We start from the raw sequence: 12,234 nt of genomic DNA on the forward strand, positions 1-12,234 counted from the left end.
AAGTTATGCAGTTTCAAATGTGGCATTTATTAGGATGACTCACAAAGAGAAAAAAATACCGAAAATATGGGATGCTTTTTCTGCGTTTTATTCTGGTTTGTGGCTGTATCTCGCTTAATACGTGGAAATAGATATCAAAACTTGGCAATTTTATGACAAAATTATCAGAAAATATGATGAAGACATCAGAAGAGTTCTAACTTGTATAGATTTAGAGCTGTATGGCTAGGGTCAACTATAATTTTGTTTTAAAATATACATAATATTGATCATTTGGAACTTTTCCAAAGTGTAATTTTGTGTCTACAACCAATACAAATGACACGAAAAATGCCTGCTAAATTATTATCAACCAGTCCAGTGAGATCATGGCTTATGTTATTTCTAGTATTTAAATGAGAGAGAGAGAGAGAGAGAGAGAGAGAGAGATATATATATATAGGGAGGGAGAGAGAGAGAGAGAGAGAGAGAGATAGAGAGAGAGAGAGAGAGAGAGAGAGATAGAGAGAGAGAGTTAATCTACTATCCATATGACATAACAATGAAACAATGCCTTAATTAGAAAAAAGGGCGCGAGGATTTGTGTCATCGGTCATCCGTCGCGAACAAGATTGCCCGATGGCCACGTGTGTGTCCAAATATATAATTTTGTTTCTTTTATTAAATTTTATTCATCTATTTTTGTCTCAGTGACATTTATCCTAGTCTATTCAATTTTCTGTTTGTTAAAATTTAGTTCATTCTAAGTGGGCCAGTCTTAATAGTGAAAGCCATATGATTTTCTATTTAGCCACTTTTGATGTCGAATTTGGTCAGGTTATAAGTCTAGCCATCTGGCAGCCTTGCCTCGCTCACGTCATTTTCGTGTCGTGCGATGAGGAAACAAAATGGCCGTCTCCATATTTTCACTCATTGAAATGCAAATTGGGTTGATGTTTTGTAAGAATACGGGAAAAGTTCTTATCATAATCCAATGAAATTTGAAATATAAATAGAAGAAATGTGCATATATAACCCTGTGAGCGACAAAATCTCTCCTCTTTGTAGTTTTAGAAATATTTAACTCCAAAGAGTAACAATATTTTTTAACCGTCTTCTGGTAATTGTACGGGTTTTGTCGCTTAACATAATCTAAAATGACCTCTTTTCTAACTGTGTGCCAACTTTCAGTCAAATTCATCGATAAACAGTGTCGTAATTAATTTTTTAAAATAGCATATACGGAACGGCTTCGTCCCATATTTTGTCGCGAATTTGGGCACTTCGTGAGCGAAAAAGAGGCCCAAAGATTTGTGCGGGATAGTCATTGCTTTTTATTATTATTATATTATATATTTATTATAATATTAATTATTATTATTATTATTATATATTATTATTATTATATTATTATTATTATTATTATTATTATTATTATTATTATTATTATTATTATATTATTATTATTATTATTATTATTATTATTATTATTATTATTATTATTATTTATTATTATTATATATTATTATTATTATTATTATTATTATTATTAATTATTATTATTATTATTATTATTATTGTTATTATTATTATTATTATTATTATTATTATTAATATTATTATTATTATTATTATTATTATTATTATTATTATTATTATTATTATTATTATTATTATTATTATTATTATTATTATTATTATTATTATTATTATTATTAGTATTATTATTATATATTATTATTATTTTTAAATTATTATTATTATTATTATTATAATTATTATTATTATTTATTATTATTATTATATTATTATGATTATTATTTATTATTATTATTATTATTAATTTTATTATTATTATTATTATTTTTATTATTATTATTATTAATTATTACTATTATTATTATTATTATTATTATTATTATTATTATTATTATTATTTATTATTATTATTATATTATTATTATTATTATTATATTATTATTATTATTATTATTAATTATTAACTGTTAGTTCCTCTAAACAATTTTATTGCAAAAATGAGTGATACAGATTAATATCCAAACCCAAATTATTCGCAAACAAAAGGTAAACAATTATAAATATAAAAGCATTAATGAAGAACAAAATACCAAATACGGAAAGTCTCGTGCTCAAAACACGCCTTCGACCAACCACATGTGTTTAAATGAATTGAGAGAGAGATTGTGTGTGAGAGAGAGAGAGAGAGAGAGAGAGAGAGAGAGAGAGAGTGTTCTATAAGTAAAATCAGCCACTCTTAGGAATACCCATTGTATGTCATAACACCAACGCAACTATTTATCAACATTCAAGTCCGAGGCAATTCGTATATATATTTATTCATAATCTTGTTTTAGCAAAATTTCATGTTGCTAATGATATTTATAAGACACTCTTCGAAATATTAATACAATTTTCAGCTCGTGTATTGGTTGTGACGATTTTGTGGAATCGAATCCGCATGTTTTGTTTTCGTTTGCCTTTTAAGTTGGAGTTCAGATAGAAGAAGGCTTTCCATCGAATGTTTTACATAAATGTTTCTGTTCTCCGGATAAGTGTTTTTGTGTGTGGCTTTCCATGAGTTGCTGGAATATTGTTTGTTGGCTTGGGCAACGTGATGGGTTGTATATTCATAGATTACTGAGCGCTCTATAAATGAAGCTGGATATGAACAACTATAGGAATCACAGAGGACTATACAAAACACGATACAATCAACACACTTCAACATTCAAACACGACAAAAAAAGAACATCAAATGCGTTTAACAAACACATCTGAAAACTCTTGATCTCGAACACCTGATACAACATTACATGCTATATCGTATGAAAATAAAAACAAGAGATTACTGAGTAAACACACAAAAATGCAACTTATGACTAGAAAATAAATTTTGATTAGTAAATAAACCCAAACACGCCACACTAAACCGAAAAGGGGAAATCTTAAACACGTGCTTGCGCAGATGAAAATGATTATTGTCATATTTGCTCATGACACCAACCCAATAAAACATTTACTACACCAGACGACCCCCCGCTCCTCGAACACTAATCCAGAATCAGCTATCGACAATAACATTTGCACATGCACACGAATAGATGTACAACAATCATACGCCCGAATACAATATTGGCGCCAACTGAGCACAAAAACATTCCTCCCGGACGCTACTATACAAAACACCTCCCTGATGATTCCATCAATGGATGAAATAAGTTGTAGAAGGAAGTAACCAAACGAGGTGACGAATCATGAATATGATCTTTAAAACAAGCTAACACCGAAAATCACGACAACGTTGTTGACAATGATGATGAAAAAGGTAATACGACATTACTTTAACGACAATGACGAAAACCACTTTGACACCAACAATGACAACGACGATGAAATCGATGATGACAACGACAATTTACTACAATACTAAAACAATAACGGCTACAAACACGATATAAATTCAAGGGATTGTCAACTTACCTTTTTGTATCTGCAAATGAAGTTTATCGTCAATTAACTTCATCTGACTCCTTATATTACCACCTAGTTCTTTTATGTGTCCACTAGTCTTGTTCACTTCATCATGTATCAACTTTTTCAGATCATCGTCGGTCCTGTCTAGTCGTTCTATTTGTCCACTAGTCTTGTTCACTTCATCGTGTATCCAATTTCTCAGATTATCACTGGTCCTGTCTATGCGTTCTATTTGTCCACTAGTCTTGTTCACTTCATCGTGTATCCAATTTCTCAGATTATCACTGGTCCTGTCTAGGCGTTCTATTTGTCCATTAGTCTTGTTCACTTCATCGTGTATCAACTTTCTCAGATCATCACCGGTCCTGTCTAGGCGTTCTATTTTTCCATTAGTCTTGTTCTCTTGATCATGTATCAAATTTCTCAGATCATCACTGGTCCTGTCTATGCGTTCTATTTGTCCATTAGTCTTGTTCACTTCATCATGTATCACATTTCTCAGGTCATCACCTTTCCTGTCTTGGCGTTCTAGCAACTTTTCCAAGGAAGACACTTTTTCCACGAGGGTCTTAACTACCAGTGAAACATTGTTGTCTGAAATCAAATATGAAGTTGAAACATTTCTACCGATGGTCTCAAGATATTGACAACAATTTAGCAAACAAAAGGAATATATAATATATATATATATATATATATATATATATATATATATATAATATATATATATATATATATCAAGGACAACTTTACTGAAAGGACAATCATATGGAATCTTCAGGCAACGCTAGTGGGGGCCAGCAAAAAAATATAGAAAATTTACACCAAAATAACAGCAGGGGCATTATTATATGGCAAGGTCTACCTTTTTAGAGAGTGATTGTGAATTCTTGGTCCAAAAAATATTTAATGATTATTATTATAAAAAATATTTAATGATTTTAATGATTATTATTATCAGCAGTGAATAGGAGTAGCCAGGAAACGGAAAGGATGAGTAGTTAGATATTCTAAAAACTGACCTTATAGTGATTGATTCAGGATGATTTCTTCAGTAGTTTGATTAATGAATGTACAGTAAAATGATGATGAAGATGAAGGTGAACAATTAGATGAAGGGGAAAGGAGATGTAAAATATCAACAAAGGGAGGTAATCTGCGGAGGATGACCCAAGAAAAAGATGAAACCAAAATATCTACTAAGGGATACATAGTCGGATTTTTAATAAGGTACGCACCTTTGTCTTCTTTTTCTCAGCTGTTCACAATGTACAGCTGCAAAAATTTGTATGAACCTCTGGATCATTTTGTCCTAGTAAAATATATTTTTTCACGAATTTTAAAACAATGGGGAAAGAATTTCGTTTATAACGGCTATATTAAAATCGATAACTAGTAAGTATTGCAATCTAAATTTGATTATAGTGTCAACAATATGATTTTCCGCTTATCCATATTGAAAGAATTTGTTAAAATGGAATGTTCGGTTAATTGAAACTTATATGATGTTCGTACAGAATCCGAATATGAAGGAACGACAGACATGTTTACATTTATAACAATCAATATATATTATTGATGAATACAAATGAAAGTGAACATTACGCGCTTCCAACATTATTTTGATTTCAAATTTTTGAGAAATAGCTTGTTCTTTATGCCAAAGAGGATTACATAAATTTAATGTAGACCAGTAGAAATTCATCAATTTATCATACAATGTTTCCACAAATATATGCTTGTGTTCAACAACAATAACATGCAAAACTGAGGGTTGATTGTGAAATTCCAATTCCATAGCTGTCCTCTTTAATTAATACGTATCGAAGATAAAAGTGGACTTCTTTTTGCAGCCTTACGAGAGAGGAACCGATAGAGATTCCGTATCATATCGATTGTTTAAGAGCTTATAGTTTAAAAGAAAACTTAAAAAAGCTGTTGTGAAACGTTCACGCATAGATACAATTTTTCAAAGTTAAATATAAATATTCATTGTTAATTTGACAATTTTGAGTATTTAATCACTAGTTCAAATGAGTTAAAGCTAGAGATTCATATCAGTCTTCGGTAATTGTGACATGATGTAAATAAAAATAAAAAGCAAAAAATTACAAAGTCAAAATGGGATGCAAACTACATTAGTTGTTACTTTATAACAGTTAATGTGTGTTGCTTTTATTCGGAAAATAGTATGATATGAACTCATAACCACTAGCCGGAACTACCGTATCACAAGATTATTTTGAAAAACGATGAATTCATCTCTTACTTTGTGGTGCCAAAATGTTTACATTTTTAGCAGAGTAAAATCTCTAATTTTATGACAGGGGTTTTAAAGTAGATGTTTATAGGCCGTGAAGAAGAAATCTTTTTTTGTGATATGGCATCACAATACGGGCCAAAATGTTTATTCATTAATAGACATTGATTCGGGGGTTGACATAAAGTTTTACAACTTTTGATAGAAGGACATCTGAGAAAAACTAGAAAAACATGCCCCATTCATAAAAAATCTGACTACTTTACTATAGTTCATTCCTTACAGTCAATGAGTAGCATCAGAATCAGATCCATAGTTCCCTTCCATGTTAAGAGTTAATTAATAGTTACTTCTCAGATCATTGAGACAAAACTATATATTCATACTACTAGTACAATCTTTTCAGTCAATGGATCCATAATTCCCTCCCATAGTCACAGAGATAATTAGAGTGATTGAGTTGGGTGAGTGTAACTGTTGTAACAGGTAACATCTCAGATCATTTTGATCAAGAGGCAAAACTATATTCAGCGTACTAGTCTCATATGATTGACAGTCATATCGCAACACCAGATCCATGTAATGGGCATAACTATATATTCAGAGTCCAAGTTCCATCATATATGGTAATATCAGACCCACTAACTATTCTAGTCTAGCTATCTAGCAATAGCAATGTCTAGATCTACTATCTATCTATGTTGTTAGTAGTAGAAAGGACTAGTTCAAGTTGTGAAGTTGACGTGACGAGCAAAGGGCCCTCTAGACTTATACACTAGACTAATACAATAAAGTCAATATTTATCAGTTAACCATATAGAAAAAAAAGATATAAATATAAAGCCACAAGCCATAATAAAATAAGAAAGAAATCCGGATCAGGATGTCGGAGTCTGATCACCATATCTGTGCGACTCGACAGAGCAAGCACGACAATGGGTCCAACTATCGTCTGCAGGAACTATAGTCAGATGCTAATTCTAAACATTTTTTAAATGATAATTATTACGCAATTATTATTGGTACTTACCACTTTTCAAAGATTATGGTTCGATAAATTAGCTATAGATCTATCTAGTTATTAAAAGGAATTGAAAGCAGATTCGTACTTTCGATTTTAAAAAATGAAAACAAACCCAAAAAAATCACTCAATTTGTAAGAGGGCGTATAAAAATAGTCATACTTTCCAGTAAAATTGTTGATAGTTCACTACTTTTTATATATTTTCATATCATTCAAGATATAAGAAATATTATTTAAAACTTATGGTCGCCATTTAACCAATTTCTTGTAAAAGTACCGAAATTATAAGAACAGAATCAATTATTGCGCATTCAAGGAAATTGTACAAAGGCAGAAACGTAGTAGTTTTGCTTGAAATCGTTATACAACCAATTGCCCCCACTAGCGGGGGCTGAAGATTCCACATGTCCAATCCTTTCAGTATAGTAATCCTTGATATATAAATATATATATATATATATATATATAGAATATATATATATTATATAATATACATATATATATATATATATGTATATAATATATATTATATAATATATATATATATATATATATATTATATATATATATTATATATAATATATATATATATACAGACACATTGCAAATAAAATTTAAGTAACCCTCAAAACACTGTTTCATGCTTACTCAGTCTATAGGAATTGAAAGTGAAAGTAAATTCTTGAGCAATATATTCTGCGCCTGTAAACAACATTAGTTTATATTTCAATAACCACAGTTAACATTTTTTTTCATAATTAAACACACACACACACACACACACCATATATATATATATATATAATATATATATATATATAATATATATATATTGCACACTTACCATCAACTGTTAGTTGTATAGGCTTTATCTTTCTTCATTTCAAAGGACCTCCCAGATAATAAACACACACGTGTACGTTCCTGCATCCTTGACTCCAGGGTTTTGGATCGTAATTCTGAGATAACTGCTCTCAGAATAATTTTCAATGTGCCCTTCTGCCTGCATAAATGTAAATATTAATTTATGATTGTGAAACACATTATTGCTTTAAATTGATACTAAGACTGAATACTGAGTGCATTAAATTTCCACTCCGGTCTTGTTAGCCTCCATTGGACATTTCCTCTAAGTCGGTCTCTTGTTTTAAATAGAAAGTAGTGCATCTAACTGTTTTTTATTTTTCCAGAATTACAGGAACGAACGCAACGTTTTAAATTCGGTATTCAAATTTTTTCCAATGTCCTACCAACAAAGTGAAGCAATACACGTAATTTTTTTGTTATTGTTTTTAGAACACTTTTGGTGATCGGCCCCACTTAATAAAGTTTGAATAGTGAATGTTTCAGGTTTCACGTATTTTTTTTTTGTTATTTTTTCATGTTTGTTGTGAGTAAATTACAAAAGTATAATAGATCGAAATTGACGACTCGGGCATTGTTATTGTTTTGTTGCCATCTGAGTTTTTTAGTAATATTTATAAACTATTAACCAACAATAAACGCTATGTATGACACCAATTATTCGCGTACAGGGAAAGGAAATGAATGTACTCATTTAAAGCCTAACCCAAAAGAATGAATAAGAAAATCTAATTTCTTGTATAACTGAAACAACTGAATCAATGACGTCAAAGCTTCTTGATGTGTCGTCATGGGCTCGAATAACCAAACCCTTAGTTGTTTCGTAAATGGGAAATTAACACTTTTTTAAATTTCAAAGTAAATCGTTTTTTCAGAACAATGTTTTTATTTCATTTTTAAATTCACAAAAACAAAAAAATAAAAGCAGCGGTTTTGATTTTTTTTTTGTCAAAGTTTTATTTTTGTTTTTGTTTGTCGCATGATCTTCATAATACTGTGGACCTTGAATCATTCAAAATAATTAATATCGATCACTCAAATCTTTCCCCAACAAATTTTCAACGAATGTTGATATTCATATTTTATTCGAATAAGACCATTTTTATGAATTTAAAAAAAGTTTCCTCCATAGTGCATCATAGATAAAATTAAGTTGACGTCCCCCCAGGTCAAGTTTTTTGGTTTTTGTTTTTTCTTGCAACTACGTTTAATTATTATTCTCACTAAACTGTATTAAAAGTTAAATTTAAGGTTACAAAACCAAAATTTTGTGTTCAAACAAACCCCCTTATACAGACATAAATTGCCCCCAAATGGTCCAAAGAAAGGAGGCAGAACCGTTTGGGAACCGGAAATAAGGTCAAAGAGGAGATGAAAGAAGCTGGAATGACATGCAAAAATGGAAAAAAACTTTGTTGGCACCTTATGTGCCACCAAGGTATAGAGGAAAGTAGCAGATAAAGTTTTGTTTTTAAATATTCCCCCTGAACGTTAGATTTCATACCAGGTCCTTTATGACATTTTTAAATTTGTCACAACTATCGGAGTTCTCCTTTCTTGCCCCATTCTATTGTAGATATGACTTACCCAATAGGAAGGGCCGTCAGCCCACATGTATGTTCAGTTGACGGTGAGAAATTCGTTTAAAACTCTCTGGACTGTCTAAATTATGGATAGCTGCTGTCCCTGTTAAAAAAGTAATACTGACATGATAACACAAAATTGAAAAAAAAAAATAAAATAAATAATTTGTCCTGTCTATGTAGAAGTGGCAAATAGGATAACAAATAGGGACAATAATCTCCCCGAATGCATAACGTCTGATGCCACATTTACCCTTTTAAATTTTTCAGAAAATTTTCCCTGACAATTCGACAGTTTAAGAACATTTTAAGTTTAAAGAAACAGGTAGTAGAAGTAAGAATTTGGCACATTATATAGGGATAAATAGTTAAAAGGTCATTATTAACCCGTTTAAAGCAAAAATAGTTATTATAAATCAATAGAATTCCTCCCGTTAAACTTATTTAGCCAAAAGAATAATAGTCTTTTTAATTAATCAAAGCAAACTATATTTTTTAAAATTTTTTCCTCTCTTTTTTTTCGTTCTCTTTTATTATAATTGGTTCTTTATTGTTTTGGTAGAGATTGGAGTGACTTGTATTGACCCATGACGGGGTTGTGTTAGGTTTTTTCTGCTGGTTATATTAGGGAGGAGCCATTTGGTCATTCTCTATTGTCCGAGTGGTCACTTTAGATTCAGCCCTGGATAAACGTGAACCAAATGCGAAACCCGATTTGGAAAAACGGAGTAAACCTTTGACTAATTGCAACTTTTTTTTTTTTTTTTATGAGCATTGTGTCGTGAGGATTTCCAAAATTTTGTTAGCCCCGTTATCATTAATTTAATGAACTTTATACAATATTTAGTGGGATGGGGAAAATAAGTAAATAATGAAACATAAGAATTAATAGAATAAATCACACTATTAAATCGCGTATAGCGATTACACTTTTGTAAATTTAATCATGTAATGTAATCCATTCATTTTGAAGGTTTTATACATACATATTAAAATAATATATACATTTATAGAAAAAGATAGGAAATGAAATATGTTGTTATTGATACATGAGTTATAGTTTTTCTGATATTTTTAGGTTGTGTCTACTTTGGTTTAGGCGAAAAACACTATATTAATTATTTCTCACTGCACGACTAGTATTAATAGCATTAATTTTCATAACCAATTGATTTTTACAGCATAAATTGAATATTATTCACCAATTTTCCCGCAAAAAAAATAATTTCAAGATGGTACTAGAATACATTTGATGAAGAGTGATGGAATCAGAAAGAGACTTAGCCAATTACTAGACATTGCTTATATAGTAAATACCAGAGTTAGTCAATTCAAGAAACCAATGATGTTCAAAGATTCGTTAATGCCAAAATCGTACGGGTCATTTTCGCGAAAACCGATCATATTCCGTTAAATCAGTCATGGCCGGCTGTCAGTAGGTAATAATGTGAATCTAGGATAATTTTACGGGTTTTGATCGCCCGGGGGCTCTACGGACCTTTTTAAGTTAGAGTTTTTACCCAGGGATCTCTCTCAGCCCCCCTGCTTTTTTTAATATAATGAGCCTAAAGGACCAATTCGGTAGAGAACCTGCAACATGATTTTGGATGACTGTACTTTTAACGATCCAAAAGCTAATCGGGAAAAAATGGAGGGTTTGAGATGGGTGTGGAAAGGAGGGATTAAGGGGGAAACAAATCGAAACAGAGTTTTTGTGCACGCACAACAGAAAGCAGAACCACCAAAAAGTTAGGAGAAGAGAGTCCAGAGACAAACAATTAAAATACTAGAAACAACTGTTCAACAATTGGGGCAAAAAAATGGAGGTTAAAGAGATACAAGAAGGGGAAAATTGGAGGGGAAACAAAAGCTGGGCTTTTTTTGACAAAAATTTCTGCAAAGTTGAAGCGAAAAAAAAAACCCATTGTAAGACCAAATGTTTTATTAAAAACAGCGGCTAAAACAAATAAAAAGATCGGGAAATTAGGTGGCAAAAATAAGGATTGAAGGGGACTTAGCGGGCAAGAAATGATAAAGTGAGAAAAAGAACAATACAAGATTGACGAAATGAAGAACGTATCAAAAAAATAAGGGGGAAATAGATTGAAAGGCCGGACGTAAAAACGGGGAGGGAATACGGGGAAAAGTGTTGGACTTCAAAAGCGGAAAGATGAAAAAGTGACCTCCAAATAATGGGGGGATAAAAGGAAAGGAGATGGAAATAAAAGGGCCTTGAGGAAGTTGATGCGCTGAAAAGAGATCTGGGATGTGGCTTCTTGGCAACCCGAAAACTGGGGGATAAGCTGAAAGAAGGAAAGAAAAGAAGAAGACAGGTGGAGAAAGATAATAGAAATAGAAGATAATAACTACATAGATCGATATATAATTATATAATATATATTTTAAAATGGTAAGTAGATAGATAAATGATACACCACCGGAAATTTCGAAATCACGGAAATCCAAACTTACAAATCCCCGTTTAAACCTCTTTTTGTTAGTAATTGGGGAAAACAAAATCTCGAACACTTTCCGTGACCAAAATTTTGGGAAAAAAAAGAAAAAATGGATTTCCCTTTTTGGTCCCTTATTATTTTTTTTTTTTTTTAATTTTTTTTGTTGAACCAAGGAAAGATGTTTTTTCTCCCCCACGCTAAGTGACTTTTTTTGATACGCAAGGTGCGTGTGGGTATGATTCGGTGGTGTGTGTGTGTGTGTGTTTTTGGGGGGGGGGGGGGTTATGGTGTGTGTGTGGAGTGTGAATAAGGGAATGTTTGACTAGATAACCCTTACCACTTGCCTCCCTTTTATTCCTTTTAAGGGAATTATGAGGGTCATTCACGCAAAAAAAAACCAGTAACTTGGGGGCGGGACTAAAAGGGGGTTATTGCCGATGCGTTATTTGGCTTTGCCTTTAAACAAACACCGCGTGGGAAAATTGCATTCCTTTTTTAATTAACAAACAAAAGGACTAAGCGCTCCAATGAAAACTTCTTTAATTTTGTAAAAGAAGGCCGGGAAAGGAACTT

At 31.4% G+C, this 12,234-nt stretch overlaps 1 protein-coding gene across 1 annotated transcript in view; it reads right to left on the reverse strand.

The window, feature by feature from the left end:
• The window catches only part of LOC144960639 (uncharacterized), a 72,517-nt gene that overhangs the window by 6,149 nt on the left and 54,134 nt on the right, over positions 1–12,234 (reverse strand). Inside the window, exon 4 of the mRNA XM_078893877.1 lies at positions 3,481–4,068. Coding sequence (XP_078750003.1) covers positions 3,481–4,068 — 588 coding nt within the window. The remainder of the gene's footprint in view (positions 1–3,480; positions 4,069–12,234) is intronic.

This window comes from Berghia stephanieae, chromosome 15, assembly GCF_034508935.2.
Source record: "Berghia stephanieae isolate SIO BIC M18660-M18661 chromosome 15, UCSD_Bste_1.3, whole genome shotgun sequence".
Classification (NCBI taxonomy): Eukaryota; Metazoa; Mollusca; class Gastropoda; order Nudibranchia; family Aeolidiidae; genus Berghia; species Berghia stephanieae.